The following is a 17,113-nucleotide window of genomic DNA, read 5'->3' on the forward strand; positions in this document are numbered from 1 at the left end:
CCCACTCCAGTATTCTTGCTTGGAAAATCCCATGGGCAGAGGAGCCTGGCGGGCTGCAGTCCATGGGGTCGCTAGCAGTAGGGCACGACTGAAGCGACTTAGCAGCAGCAGCAGCAGAGCCCCAGTATCATCAGCAACACTGAGATAAACAATAGCACATACTGCATAGGAATGTTGTGAAGATCAAATAAGATAGTCTGTATAAAGGGCTTAGTAGAGTACTTTGCATATAGTAAGCATTCATTAGAAATCAATCATGATGATGATATGTTCCAAGGCTACTGGCTTGAATAACTGAAAATCTAAGAATGATACTTAGTTTGTAAATTTATGGCACTATCAAAACTACTTCACAAAAATCCATCCAAATTAGTGAGTTTAATCAGGCAGCCACCCCAATACATTAACTACATACAATGCTTTTGTCTCAAGATGAAAGTCATGTCCAAATCTTTGCAACCCTATGGACTGTAGACTGCCAGTCTCCTTTGTCCATGAGATTCTCCAGGCAAGAATACTGGAAGAGGTTGTCATTTCCTCCTCCAGGGGATCTTCCCAACCCAGGGATCAAACCAGCATCTCTTATGTCTCCTGAATTGGCAGGCAGGTTCTTTCTCAGTAGCGCTACCTGGGAAGCCCTCGCAAGAGTAATGCAAGATGCCTCTTCTTTGCCGAGTTTGGTGTGAGAATCTCAATTCAAACAAATCCAGAATTTAAGCCTGCTCACTGTAAAATCAATTAAAGATCCATACATAAATTAAATATTTTATGATTAAATTTAAAATTTTACTTCATTGAATTATGAATTCTAGTTGCCACAAACTTTTGCTAATTATTTTTATTCCATTTCCTGAATTTTGCACTATGGAAATTATTTTATTCTCATACCTGGAATTTGGGATGTTTTCCATCAGTTTCTCATTGTTGAAAGTCACACTTAGATATATTTGTTTTAGATATATTTGATTGATGTTTTATATATATTTGATTATATATATTTGTTCAAGGTGACACAGCCTTTTAAAGACACTATTCCATATACACTTCTGCCCTCAGTATATCTTTTGAGAACCCCAGACAACCTCTTGTTTCCTAAACACAAGGAATGCTCTCATCAGAAACAGGATTGATATTGCATTCATTTGTCTTAACATACCTAAAAAATGAGTTTATCCTAGATCAGGCAAAGCCAAAATAATTCTGTCCATTTAATGCTTCTCCTTTTTACAGGTGGGAAAATCACTAGTGCTCAGTCAGCCCTCCATACTCTCTCCATATCTCCATCAGTAACATTGCTTTTGGCATTGATGATTCCTTCAACTCTTTGGTGAAAACTTCAGACTTAATTTGATTTTCTTCACTTTAGCTTGATAACTACAGTGAATAGAGTAGTAATGTAACTGGAAACTCAGGACTTTGAGATGAGCGTTAAAAACTTGGAACTATACATGGTGCACTTACAGAAGATTGAGGGGAATATTACTTATCCATCAGTTTTTTTTGTTGTTGTTGTTTTGGTTTTTGTAAATGGAGAGGACAGTTCTTGGTCCAATAAAAATATGCAGATTGTATGTAATGAATTTTTGTAAATAAAGTAATTTCTGTCAAATGTATTCTTTACTTTTTTAGTATGTTGGAATTTGATTTTATATCTGATGACCCTGAGTGTGTGCCATCCATTTGTTGACTAAGTGGTCTCTAGCAGATCTGTTTCAAACACAAATATAAAACAGAATGAAAAATTCACTTAATACTCCAAGTCTACTGTTTTTAATTTTTCCTTCATCTGACTATACTAATCGACAAGCCAGCAGGAGATATGAAAACATATTTCAATTGTGTGGTTAATTATAGGATAGCACACAAAAATTTTCCCACAAAAATATTGTATGATTGCATTATGAAATAGCAAAATTTGTCAGATGCTATTCTATATGCATCCCTAGAGCCAGTTATTAGGGTAGGGAGTAAACCATTTATATTAGTGCAAGGTAAATAGAAAGTGAGTCCAAATGAACTGAAGTGCTATTGTTTTCATCAAGTACTATGTTATCTAGCTGAAAATATAATAAATGTTATATTTTTAATAACAAAAGATAATTTAAAGTCATTATATATACATGTAGAAATGATCACTAAAGGCTGCAGATACTGACATGCTGCCAAGGGTGCTAATTTGAAAATGAATAAAAGACAGAGCTTTCCCATTCCCCCACCTATTTCCAAAAAAGGTATTGAATTAGGCCCAAGGTTTTCTTCTAACTGCAAATAACTTTAAGGACAGTGAAACTTTGTTCTGCAAGTAGTTTTACATACAGATTGTCTATGGATTAAAATGATGAAGCATAAAAAATGTTGATTTTTTTAAAACAATTCCATGCATTACATGCCATTAATAAAATCTTACTGACTATTAAAAAAGAGGACCTCTTGGATAAATTGATTTTTTTAATTAAGCTGTGTGTGGAAACATGACCTCAGTACAGGGGCTCTGCTATTTCTTCTGCTTGAGAGGTAATACCCGTTTACTATTTGAGAATCAATTTGAAAATAAGTGATCTTCGGTAGGTTGTTGGAAAGCTAGGTTGAAGTTTTACATGTGATAATTTCTTACAGACATTCTAACAAATATGAGAACAGCCAGAGTTCACATTAGACCCAAGAAGATGCCTGAAAGGATAGTTATTGCAAAGTCGTATGCCAAAAGAATAGCCTGGAGAAACTACCACTATACAGGTGTTGTTAATATGATAACAAAAGGTTGATTCCTTTTTTTTTTCCTTTGTAAATTCTAAACCTGTTAATTCTCACATGTTTAATAGCAAGCAAAATTAAGCAGTATTGAGCTCAAATTGCTAGCTTTAGAGGTTAATCTTTATAGAATCAGAAGAAAGATTAGAGTTTCTGTTCTGAACATCCTCAGAGACTGGTTTCAGAGACACAGGACCACTGTTTGTGTTGCTTACTCACTCTCTTTGAGGGGAATTATGTCCAAGACACCCCTAAACAAACAAGAAGTGATTAAGAAGACTCTTTTGGTTAATAGATTATTGTAGTATATTACCACAGATGGTAGATATCCAAGCCTGTGAAAAATGACAACCAAGTGGCCTTCCTTGAGCACCTCCTTTGAAGTGGGAGAGACTGGACTTTGCATATAGAGAGAATGCTAATTGTTTAGCAGGCAAATATGGGTTCTCTCAAGTACGATATAGCTTGCAGAAGCAGATTGTACATCTGAAAAATGCAGCAAAAATATTAAAGAATGGGCAATAACTTTTACTTCATATTTGATAAATCAAATCATTTTCTTCATTTTCCGTGGTGTTTCAAACGACACAGTAGACTTTAAGAACTGAATTATAAAACAAAGCCCAGTGAAATATAATGTCAGTATATGGAAAATTCAACCTAACCAATATTTCTGACTAGCTGATAGATGGTGTATATCTGACAGAATACTTAAATGTAGAATGTCTGAGGTATTATAGGAATCAGTGATATGGAATGGTTTCATTCAATATTCACAGAATATGTATTTTGCATCATGAAGCTATTAAAAAACAGGTTTTAAATGTTTAGGTACTTATGTATTACATACTGTTACTTTGTAGAAAGCAGAACATCATTCCTTATCAAGGTACATTATACTCAGTGAACTTTTTCTTGGATGGACTAGTAACCACGCAGTCTTAAATCACTAAAGAGACTGTATTTTTGTATATTGTCAGTTGAACTATGAAGAAAAAAAGACTCCCCATTATTAAAATTTTCATGAAACTGAATGTTTTGCATACCCAAATGAAGGTACTGTGGATCCCATGTCAAACCATTAAATATATTGTATACAGTCTGTATATATATTATATATAATGGTATATACCATGTGGAAGGCACAGTCAGATAATAGTTCTGTGTACTGTTCTTGTAACATTAGATCTTTTTAATAAATAATTCTCTTTTTATTGACTTTTATCTTCTCTCCTGTCAGCTACATGAATAACATTATTTATTTTATGCAGACCACACTATGAACATGATTATGGTGGTGCTTTCACATTGAAAATATCATTATGTTAGGACTTTGCATGCTGTGATTATCTTAAATTGAAAAATCTTTATAGAGGTCCATAATAGTTCCAACTTGAAAACTGGAAGCTATGTCTAAGAATAAACCAAGCGAAGAAGTACAAATGAGATAAATTCAGACTTAAACTCTTGATTTGTTTCTTCTCAAGAAGACGACTTCATTAAATGCATTTTGTAAAGAGTTTGTTAAATACACATTTTTGCTTTTTTAAAGCACATTATATCCAATCTGGGCTTCATTGGTAGCTCAACAGTAAAGAATCTGCCTACAATGCAAGAAACCCAGGTTCAATCCCTGGGTTGGGAAGATCCCCTGGAGAAGGGCATGGCAACCCACTCCAATACTCTTGCCTAGATAATCCCATGGACAGAGGAGCCTGGGGGGCTGCAGTCCATAGGACTGCAGAATTGGACACAACTGAAACGACTAAGCAGAAGCAGCATATCCAAATCTATACCAGGTACAATTCTCATAGACAGCTTTTATGCTCCCTCTTTTGTGCTTCCTTAGTACCATGTATACATCTCTGCTGCTGCTGCTGCTGCTGCTGCTGAGTCGCTTCAGTCGTGTCTGACTCTGTGCGACCCCACAGATGGCAACACACCAGGCTCCCCCATCCCTGGGATTCTCCAGGCAAGAACACTGGAGTGGGTGCGTGCATCTCTATTATACCAATAATTTCATGATATTGCAATGATTTGTGTATAAATGTGTCTTCTCCACTAACTAGGTTATGAAATCCTCCAAAGGAGACTAAATTATGCTCATTTTTTGAATTTCTCTCACTAGTGTACAATATAATACCTAGCACATATCAAGTGAGTACTTGATTGGATTTAGTTCCATGCTCAACTTTAAATTTGTTTAGAACAAGTGTCCAAAAGCCTGAGCAGTCATCCAAATCACCTGGGAACTCAAATCCTGGAGACTGATTCAGTAAGTCAGAGACAGGGGAATGCTTATTTTCAAAATCTTATGAAACACAGAATGATACAGTTCTATTGAAGGGAATTTGGCAATAACTAGTAAAATTTTATACGGATTTACCCTTTGACCTACCAATCTCATGTCTAGGGATCTATTTTTAAAATAGACTACAAAAATTATGCAATTTTAGGTGAACAAACAAGGTGCAGACTGATGAACATAGGCTCTCTGTTCTGGAAGAAGTAGAAAAAATACAAACACGTATTTGCTAATATTCTTTAAAAGAAATAATGGAAGAATGAACTAAAAACTAATAAAAATTGTTACTTCCTAAAGAAGAGGAGAATGGGATATGGGCACAAATATACAAGTAAGCACTTTCTCAATGTACTTATTTCATAGTTTTAAGTTTGGAACTATATAAATGTTTTACATTAATTTAAAAATCAAACAAAAAGGAAAAAACAAAGTAAACTTCAAAAAATAAGAATAAACGGAAAATAACTAAACTAACTATATATCAATTTGATGATAAAAAACTTAAAAATTTTTCTTTGTAGGCGAATTACAACCACACAGATAAGTATTACAATTCAGTATTTTGACAGTATGGGATCGTCATGTCCCATATCATGTCTCTAACAAGACATATACAAGGACAAAACACACACATGCAAATCTTAATCTACATTCATTGGTCTTCTTGTAAGTAGCATAATTAGTATAATTGTTTTTGAACTAGCCAATATATAAATTTAATGCTAAAATTATTAAAAGATTATACTTTCAGAATTAAGAGTGGAAATACATACATACATAAAATAAAACCTGTAATCTTTGACTTAGAAATATAAGTATGAATTCACAGTTTATTTAGCATTTTTCTTTAAAATGACCTGTTTATTATCTTTGTTCACTATAAAGATTTATAAGAACAATGAACACCTGTAATGGACAAATAATATAAACAATGAATAAAAAATGCACAGCTTGTGGTCTCCAAATTCTATTCATCATTAAAAGAAACTTTCTTGGAGAAATAACTGACTTAAGGTCTGAGTAGAATGTGTACAAGATGAGATTGGGACTCCTTATCATTTCTATAGAGACTCATTTAAGTGCAGACAATCACATTCCATTAGAAAAGAGGGTAATTTGAACTCATTAAGAACAAAGACAGCAGTGTATTGAAACATGTATAATATCTAAAAATGTATTATTTCACACTAATATATGCAAAATCATTGATTATCATTGCTGGATTCAAGATTCACCATTCTAAGAATTGCTATAAAATACAAAAAGGGAAAGAATTGTTTGCCTTTCCTGTATGGACTGTTTCAGGAAAATCAAATAATTCATGAAGCATAGCTCTACTTTATAAAATAATCACAGTTAATAAATCCAAAAGGAATGATAAAATTAAAAAAGAATAAATACTTTACTCAGGCAATGTTCATCAGCAGATGTTAAAACCACTACGTAAATTGCAGATGAAGAACTTTTCAGTGAGAGTATCAGGCTGCCATCATCTGAACCCACTGATTTTAACATCATTGAGAGGAAGAGTCACAGACATTTCCTACATTCTGATATGACAGAATAAGATGCATACAGCACTACATCTTATTTCTTTTAATAAAAGAAATTTTTGTTCTCAGAAAAAAATATATTATGCCACATGGTATGTTCTACTTTGTTTTCCAATATTTATGTAACAGAATGGCACCCCACTCCAGTACTTTTGCCTGGAAAATCCCATGGACGGAGGAGCCTGGCTGCAGTCCATGGGGTCGCTAGAGTCGGACACAATTGAGCGACTTCACTTTCACTTTTCACTTTCATGCATTGGAGAAGGAAATGGCAACCCACTCCAGTGGGTTGCCTGGAGAATCCCAGGGACGGGGGAGCCTGGTGGGCTGCCGTCTATGGGGCCGCACACAGTCGGACATGACTGAAGCGACTTAGCAGCAGCAGCAGCAACAATACTGAATCATATCTTTATAAAATATGCAGTGATTCATAAATATGCAAGAATAAATTTTATATTGAAATACATTAAATGGATCAAAATAAAATTCACTTAATAGCTGATAGCTCTCACCACATAAAAATTAAACCAATTTTAATAAGCAAATTAATTATTTCTATGTTGCCATTTCAACATTATAGAAGAGTAACAATATCCTCTTGACCTGAATGTTAGACTATATAAAAGAAATTAGCAACCTAAATTTTATCAACATGTGATTCAGGTATAGCATGACATGAATATTCTGAGATGTCCAATTTCCTATCTTTATTGCTTCACTCTTTTCTAATTTTGAATTAAATCCATGACAGTTACCAGAAAAGTCCTACATCTGGCCAAACATCTGTGAATTCTATGACATACTGCAGATTAACCTCTAAAAAGAAATAATAACTACTTAAAAGACCATTGCTACAATACTTTAGAAATATTCCACTGTTAAATATTATCTATGTGACATAAACTGACTCTCCAAAACCAATTTACTTCTTTCCCCAGGAATACAGCTAAACCTTATTTCCCAGCCTCTCTTTAATTTAAATATAGTCAAAAAACTGACTCTCAGCTCACGGAAAGTGGTGGAAGTTATGTGATCTGTAGCAGTATCCTAACTCATATAGCCTACATTTTGCTTTCTATGAGTACCACCTTTCTACTAAAGCATGAATCTTTTCAGATTGAAAAAAATAAACATTGTTTAAAATTATATTTTATAGTTATCATGAGCTTCTATCTCAAACGTATTGCACGTATCTCTCCTGACAGAGTTGGTCTCACCTAATTCCAAGGCCCTGGGATGATTGTTCCACCTCAGTTGCCACCAATTCACTCCCTTCAGGTTCAGTTTCACTGCATGGGCCCAACCAATACTTTGACCTAAGGCATCAAGTTCTACCGTTTGGTTGCCACTCTGAAAGCCAAGCCAATGAAGCATACCTCTAGGGTTCTGGTCCCTCTCACAACTTTTGTGTGTAGATAAAATGTCTCAATGTGGGACATAGATTCTGACTTCCAAATTATTAGCCCCTGAAAGTTTTTGATGATGCAAAAATAAAGTGCAAAAACTAATTGCTAGGTATGAGCACTGATAAATGGCGAATAAAAGAATGAGCCACTCAGATGTACTTAATCCCCTCTTTTCTGTCTTGTGTATGCCCCAGAGCATGACTTTTTAATAAAGCCTTTCTGGAGATTCCCACATGGCCACACAGATGTATTTGGCAAGGATATGTCTCCAACTAAGCTTAGCGTAAAGCAAAAACCTGAGTAAGCATTATCTTACCTTGAATCCCACTCTTTCCTGCTTCACTTTCCAGTTCCCTTACTTGTGCTGCCCTAAGATTGCACCAAAATCTATTTACTAGGGAACCTGGTATGAGACAGATTCTATTATCCATTAAAGAGAACTGTGGCTCCTTGAAGAAATAGTTGATTTGTGGTCTGAGGAAAAAATTTTACAAAATAAGCCTTCATTGTTTAGTAGGCCCAGAAAACAATGAAGTTTAAAAGATGAACAGGATCATGATAAATGGATACAGAATCCATCTTGAAAATGTTTCCAGGGGAACTTATCAAATAAATAAGTATTGAAACATGTTGAAACTCACCAGTTTGCAACCCCTAGTGAAATATTGGTTCAGACAACATTTATCAATGGGTGCTAAAATTAACCTTTGCAAGAATGGTTGGCAAAGAACCATTAGATGTCTGATGTGTGATGTCTAATGGTTAGACATCACACAACCAGCAGGGGAACCTACCAATTTATTTTAGCATCATTACAGTGGTCCAGTCTTACATTGTTGACCATTTGTTGTGATGTAACACAAAATATATAATACTTCAGTGAAGTATTTGTGATAAAACAAAACAAAATTCCTGATTCCTGAAAGAAATCAACTTCCATATCTAATTACCAGTTTCAACAACATAGGAAATTTAAAAAAAATTTGTTACATGAAACCATGAAAATGTAATTGACCAAAGCGAGAATGTTGAATACTCTTTAGGAAAATAAGAACATTCATTTCAAAGGGCAATAACATGAAGACATAGAAGGGAAGGAATGGGTGTTCCTTGCTAAATGAGACTTAGGAAGTGAAATAAAATGCAGAGACCTCATTTGAATTATGATTCAAATAAATCCTTCCTAATAAGTGATGTTTGTCTAAAAACTAGATAAAATGGAATGAATATAATTGGACTGGATAGAATATAATATACTAATTTCTTTAGATGTGACAATGTAGTTATTTTAGACAGATTTTTTAGAAAAAGATGTGATGTGACATGATGACAAGGATTTAAATTATTTGTTCATTTAAATTGAGATGTAGTTGATATATAATATTATGTTAGTTTCATGTGTGAAAGTGAAAGTGAAGTCGCTCAGTCATGTCCGACTCTTTGCGACCCCATGGACTGTAGCCTACAAGACTCCTCTGTCCATGGGATTTTCCAGGCAATAGTCCTGGAGTGGATTGCCATTTCCTTCTCCAGGGGATCTTCCCAACCCAGAGATCGAACCCAGGTCTACCTCATTGTAGACAGACGCTTTACCATCTGAGCTAATGTTAGTTTCATGTGTACTATGTAACAATTTGACATTTGCATACATGATGTTAAAATGATCACCACAAGTAAGTCTGTCCCACTTGTCCCCATACAAAGTTATTACAATATTTTTGACCATATACCTTATGCTATATATTACAACCCCATGACTGATTTATTAAATAACTGAGGTTTGTAGCACTTCATTCCTTTCATCTATATGACAAAACCCCAACAAACTCTCCCTTCTGTCTATCACACATATGTTCTCTGTATCAATGAGTCTATTTTTGTTTTATTTTGTTTTTTGGTTTGTTTTGCTTTTATAATTGCATATATAAGTGAGATTATGTGGTATTTGTCTTTTTTGGCCAGACATTTCACTTAGCATAGCACCATCTAAATTTATCCAATTATCGCAAGTGGAAATTTTCCTTTTTATGGCTGAGTAATATTTCATTGTATAAATATACCGCATCATCCTTATCCATTTGTCTATTGATAGACATAAAGGTTGTTTCTATATCTTGTCTTTGGAACACATATACCTTTTAAAATTAGAGCTTTTGTTATTTTGGGTAAATATCCAGAAGTAAAATTAATGCATCATATAGCAGTTCTATATATTTTCAATTTTTTTAGAAACCTTCATACTGTCTTCTCTCATGGCTGCACCAATTGTAATATCACCACCAGTACACAAAGATTCCCTTTTCTCCACAACCTCATCAACACTTGTTATCTGTCATCTTTTAGATGATGTCCACTCTGAAAGGTGTAAGGTGGCACCTCATTGTGGTTTTGATTTTCATTTCCCTCATGATCAGTAATGTTTTGCATTTTTTTTCATGTGTCTGTTGGCTATCTGTATATTTTCTTTAGAAAAATGTCTATCCATGTACTCTCCCATTTTAACTCTGGTTGTTTTATTTGATATTGAGTTATATAAACTCTTTGTATATTTTGTATATTAACACCTTATTAGAAATACTGCTTGTGAATATATCCCTCCATTCAGTAGGTGGCATTTTTGTTTGGTTGATAGTTTCATTCATTATGTAAAAACGTTTTTAGATTGAAGTAATCACTTTAGTTGTTTTTCCTTTTGCTTTCTTTGTCATAGGAGACATATCCAAAAAATACTATTGCTATGACTGATGTCAAAGACACATTTTTGTCAAGATTAATGGTTTCATGTCTTACATTTAAGTGTCTAATCCATTTTGAGTTTATTAGTATACATATTCTGAGAAAGCAGTACACTTTGATTCTTTTATATGTAGCTGTCCAGTTTTCCCAACACCACTTATTGAAAAGGCTCCCTTTTTCCATTGTATATTCTTGCCTCATTTTTCATAGATTAATTTACTACATGTGCATCAGTTTATTTCTGCAGTCTCTATTTTGTTTCACTCACCTATTTTTTTGTCAGGAAAGTACTCTTTTCATTGCTGTAGATTTTCAGTATATTTTAAAATCAAAAAGCATGATACCCCAGCTTTTATTTCTTTCTCAAGACTGCATTGGCTATCAGGGTCTTTTGTGTTTCCATACAAATTTAGAATTATTTTTTCTACTTCTGTGAAAATGGCAAGCCAAATTCAACAGAACATTAAGGGAATCATCATGATTAAGTGGGCTTTATATCTGGGATGCAAGCATGGTCCAACATATGCAAATTAGTAAAAGTGATATAACACATTAATGTATTAATATAACAAAAGTTAAATATGTCTGATAACCTCAATAGTTGTATAGAAATCATTTGACAAAATTTAACCTCTTTTCAGGATTTAAAACTCTCAATAAGTTGGTTATAAAAAGGAAGGCCACACCTCAATATATAAAAGGCCACATATGAAAATCCAACATCTAACATCATATTCAATTGTCAAATATTAAAAGCTTTTATTCTAAAAAGGGGCATAATATAAGGATGCTCATTCTCATCACTCATATTTAACATAGCATTGGAAGTCTTAGCAAGATTATTCAGGGGGGAAAAAAGCAAGAAAGAAATGGCACTCAAATTGGAAAGGAAGAAGTCAAATTGATTTTGTTGGCAGACAATATGATCTCATGTATAGAAAATCCTAAAGACTACACAGACCCACACAAACATACAAGCTATTAGAACTAATCAATGAATTCAATAAAACTTCAAAATACAATATTAGTATATGAAATAAAGAAAACTATTTCATTTACAATAACATCTAAACCAATAAAAATACTAGACAATCACATGTAGAAGAATAAAATTGGACTCATATCTTATACCACTCATAAAAATTAACTATGAAGTGTATTAAAGATTTAAACAAAATATGAAACCATATGACTAGAAGAAATCTTAGGAGAAAAAACTCCTTAACGTTGTTCTTCACGACAATATTTTGGCTACAATAGCAAAAGTACAAGCAACAGAAGCAAAAATTAAAAAGTGGGACTATATCAAAATAAAAACGATTCTTTAAAACAAAAGAAATTATTGATAAAATAAAAAGGAAATCTACAAAACAGGAGACATGCACAAACCAACTCTCTGCTAAGGAGTTAATATTCAAGTTACATAAGGAATTTACTATTTAATAGCAAAACAACAAATAATTCAATTAAAAATAGCAGAGGACTTGAAGAGACATTTTCCAAAGAAGATATACAAATGGCCAAAAGTTACCTGAGAAGATGCTCAATATCACTGATCATCAGGGAAGTATAAATTAAACAAAAATAAGAAATGTCCTCAAATGTATTGAATGTCTATCTTTAAAAAGACAGGAGATAACAAGTTTTGGTGAGGATGTAGAGAAAAAGAACACTTGTACGTTGTTAGTAGAAGTGTAAATTGGTATAGCCACTATGAAAAAAAGTATGAAGGGTCCTCAAAAAAGTGAAAGTAGAATTAAAATATGATCCGGAAACCCCCCTTCTGGGTATACATCTAAAGGAAACGAGATCAGCATTTCAGGGGGGTGGAGTCAAGATGGTGGGTTAGGAGGACATAGAGATCACATCTCCTCACAATTAGATCAAGAATACTTCAGAACAATTCTCACAAAGCATATACTGAAAACAAGTGAAGGACCTTGGACACCTGAGGGAACAAGAAAAATCACTGCACAACTGGGTAGCATATAAGAAAGAAGAAAAGGGGGAAGAAAACTGGAAAAAGGACAGATCAGTGCCCCTGAGGGGGTTCTGAAGGAAAGGAGACGTTATACATTCAGAAAATCCCACTTATGCAAGGGGGTCAGTGGGGACAGTGAGGAGTCTTTGGGGTTCCTGGTCAGAGTGAAATGCAGCAACTAGACTGTTGAAGGCAGGGCAGAGTAAGACCTATGCACAGAGTCCGTGACCCAGCCTGAACTGTGTGTCTGCTAGTGAGGAAGAGAGCTGGGTAGTGAACCAAGGGAGGGGTCGACTGTTGGTGGTGAGGAGAAGCAGCAGAAGAGAAGTACTCCATAGCCAGGAAGGTTAACAGAGGAAGCCAGGGCAAACATGGAAGGAAGGAGCCATTGTTGACTGGTGTGCAAAGGGCAGGGTCCCATTGCAAGGCCCCTCTCCACCCACTGGCCTAGCCACCTTGGGCAATAGTAGGTGTGCATACATGAGCAGGATTACCTGCCCCTCAAGTTAGGGCATCCCCTACCCATTCGGACTCTAGTGAGCTTGCGAGGGCCCTGAACCTGAAAGCCACCTAGGATCATACAGGTCCCCGGCTTGAGCCCTGCTTCTGCCAAAGCCTTTTCTGGCCATTCAGTCTAGGTGGACCTGAACACCACTCCCACTCCCCAAAATTCTCCATAGACAAGTGGGTACAAATGGCTCACGTGTTGCCCCTGACAAAGCCTGTTCTGACCACATGGGTCCAGGCCGTGCAAACATCACCCCCTCCAAAGCCTCCTCTAGCTAAGCTGTCCCCTGCTGACACACCGTCTCCAAAGCCTACACCTGAGCTGGCCTGCATGGGCACAAATGCTCTGGACCAGCTTCAGAATTACAGTCTTTAGTGTCTGAACCACTAGGGAAATCCTGGTGAAAGGAACATACACAGAGATAGGGCTGACACAGCAGATACACAGACCTATCTGGAAGTCTTGGAGGTCTTCCTGGGGAGGCCAAGGTTGGAAGTAGCCCACCATGAAGGCAAGAACACTAAGCAGAGGTATCAGGAAATTTTTTTTTATTTTTTTAACTTTCAATTTATTTTATTTTTAGGGTGTGGTGTTTTGTTGTTGTTGTTTCATTTTTTTCTAATAGATTTTGTCTTCTAATTTCATTTTATTTTTTAGTTATTATTCTCTATTTTGTCATCTAATTTTTTTTCCTCTTTGGTTTTTTATTTTTGTTGCTGTCATTTGTTCTTTTGATTTTTTTGTGTTGTTTGTTTTCATTTTGTTTTTATTTTGCTGTGCTTTTTTCTTCTTTTTATTTTTGTTTTTCTTATTGTTATTGTAATTTTTGTTGTTTCTTCTTTTAGTTTCTTTTATTTTTCTTTTATGTTTTGTCTTCTGCTTAGGTTAGTTATGTTTTTATTATTGATTTTTAGTTTGGGCTCACTTGTTTGTTTGGGTGACTTGTTTTTTTGCTTTCTTTGTTGTTATTGTTGTTAGCTTCCTGATTTTATTTTTTTCTTTTGCTTGGATTTGTTTTATTATTTGTCTTGGGTGTTATTTGTCTGTTTTATTGGGGTTTTTTGTTTATGTGTTTGTTTCTTTTTATTTTTCTTTATTCTTATTTTTATTATTTGCCTTGAGCTTTGTCGTGTTTGTGTGGGTTTTGTTTGTTTTTTTGGTTTATTTGCTCTGCTGTATGACTTGCCATGTCATGCTTCCCAGGCAGGGGGTCAGGCCTAAGCACCTGTGGTGGGAGTGCTGAATACAAGTCACTAGACTACCAGAAAATTTCAGGCCCCAGGGAAAATTAATCAGTGTGAGCTCTCCCAGAGGTCCTCATCTTAGCACCAAGACCCGACTCCACCCAATTGCCTGCAAGGCCCTCTTCTGGACACCTCAGACCAAACAACCAGCAAAACAGAAACATAGCCTCACCCATCAACAAAAGTGAGATGACAGAGAAATATGTTCCAGAGGAATGAACAAAGTAAAAACCTAAAAGACCAAATAAATGACAAGGAAAGAAGCAACCTACATGAAAAAGAATTCAGAGTAGTAATAGTAAAGATGATCCAAAATCTTGGAAATAGAATGGAGGTACAGATCAAGAGAATATAAGAAATGTTTAACGAGGATCTAGAAGAACTAAAGAACAAACAGTAATGAAGAACATAATAACTAAGATGACAAATATAGTCAAAGGAATCAATAGCAGGATAACTAAGAGAGAAAAATCAATAAGTGAGCTGAAAGATAGAACAGTGGAAATAAATGCCAAGGCGAAGAATAAGCATAAAAAAATGAAAAGAAACAAGGACAGTCTCAGAGACCTCTGAGAAAATGTTAAACACAACCACATTTGAATTATAGGTATCCCAGAAAAAGAAGAGAATTAGAAACAATCTGAGAAAATATTTGAAGATTATACCATTGAAAACTTCCCTAACATGTGACAGGAAATGGCTGACTAAGTCCAGGAAGTGTAGATAGTCCCATAGAGGATAAACCCAAGGAGGAATATGCCAATGTACATATCAATCAAACTAACAAAAATTAAATACAAAGAAAAAATATTGAAAGCAGCAGGAGAAAATCAACAAATAATATACAAATAAATCTTTATAAGGTTATCATCTAATTTTTCAGCAGAAACTTTGCAGGTCAGAAGGGAGTGGTTGGATATATTTAGTGATGAAAGAGGAGAGCTTACAACCAAGATTACTCTACCCAGAAAGGTTCTCATTCAGGTTCAATGGAGAAATTGAAAGATATACAGACAAGCAAATCTAAGAGAATTCAACACCACCAAACAAGCTTTACAACAAATACTAAAGGAACTTCTCTACATAGGAAACCCCACAGAAGAAAAAGACCCACAAAAACAAACCCCAAACAATTAAGGAAATGGTGTTACAAACACACATACTGTTAATTATCTTAAATATAAATGTATTAAATGTTCCAACCAAAGACAGAGACTGGTTGAATGGATACAGAAACAAGACCTGTATACATGCTATCTATAAGAGACCCACTTCAAACCTAGGGACACATATATAAACTGAAAGTAGGGAAGTAGAAAACCATATACCATGCAAATGGAAATCAAAAGAAAGCTGGAGTAGCAATACTCATAAAAGACAAAACAGACTTTAAAATAAAGACTATTACAAGAGACAAGAAAGGAAACTACATTATGATCAAGATATCAATTTCAAAAATACAATAATTATAAATATTTATGCAACCAATATAGCAGAACCTCAATATAAGGGCAAATCATAACAGACAAAAAAGGGAAATTGACAATAACACAATAATAGTGGAGAACTTGAACATCCCACTATACCAATGGACAGCTCATCCAGACAGAAAATTAATAAGGAGACATAAACCTTTAATGACACATTAAACCAGATAGACTTCCTTGATATTTACAGGACATTCTGGCTTCCAAGGTGTCTCAAAGGTAAATAATCCACTTTCCAATTCAGGAAAGGCTGAAAATGTGGGTTTGATCCCTGCATAAGGAAGATCCTCTGGAGGTGGAAATGGCAACTCATTCCAGTATTCTTGACTTAAAAATTCCATGGACAGAGGAGCCTTGTGTGATATAGACCATGGGATCACAACGAATCAGACATGAGTGAGCAACTGAGCATACACACACATGAACATAGCCCACTCCATCTGAAAGCAGCAGAATATCTTTCTTCTCAAATGATGCATCATTCTCTAGGATATATCACATTTTTGGCCACAATTCAAGCCTCAATAAATTCAAGAAAGTTGCAGTAATATCAAGTATCTTTTCTGCCACAGAGCTATGAGATTAGAAATGAATTACAGGAGAAAAAAACACAAACACAGGGAAGCTAAACAGTATGCTACTAAATAAAAAGAGAATAACTGAAGAAATCAAAGATAAAATATCTAGAAACAAATGACAACAAAAACATAATGACCCAAAACCAATTGGATGCAGTAAAAGCAGTTCAAAGAAGGAATTTTGCAGCAGTACAATCCTACCTCAATAAACAAGAAAAATCTCAAATAAAAACCAAACCTTACACCTAAAGCAACTAGAGAAAGAAGAAGAAGAAGAACAACAACAACAACAACAACAACAACAAAAACCTGAAGTTAATAGAAGGAAATAAATCACAAAGATTAGAGCAAAAATAAATGAAATAGAAATGAAGGAAAACAATAGCAAGTATCAGTGAAACTAAGAGCTGGTTCTTCAAGAAGATAAAGAAAATTCATAAACCTTTTTCAGGCTCATCAAAAAAGGGAGATGTCTAAAACCAATAAAATTGGAAATGAAAAAGGAGAAGTTACAATTGACACTGCAGAAATACAAAGGATCATAAGAGACTACTATAAACAATC

General features: G+C 34.7%; 1 protein-coding gene across 1 annotated transcript in view; it reads left to right on the top strand.

Annotated features, from left to right (window-relative positions):
• The window catches only part of CNTN5 (contactin 5), a 1,686,091-nt gene extending 1,682,116 nt beyond the window's left edge, over positions 1 to 3,975 (top strand). The window contains exon 25 of the mRNA XM_025266987.3: positions 1,231 to 3,975. Within this exon, the coding sequence (XP_025122772.3) occupies positions 1,231 to 1,331 (101 nt within the window). The 3' untranslated portion in view covers positions 1,332 to 3,975. The remainder of the gene's footprint in view (positions 1 to 1,230) is intronic.
• The last annotated feature ends 13,138 nt before the right edge of the window (positions 3,976 to 17,113 follow it).

This window comes from Bubalus bubalis, chromosome 16 (genome assembly GCF_019923935.1).
Source record: "Bubalus bubalis isolate 160015118507 breed Murrah chromosome 16, NDDB_SH_1, whole genome shotgun sequence".
Lineage (NCBI taxonomy): Eukaryota > Metazoa > Chordata > Mammalia > Artiodactyla > Bovidae > Bubalus > Bubalus bubalis.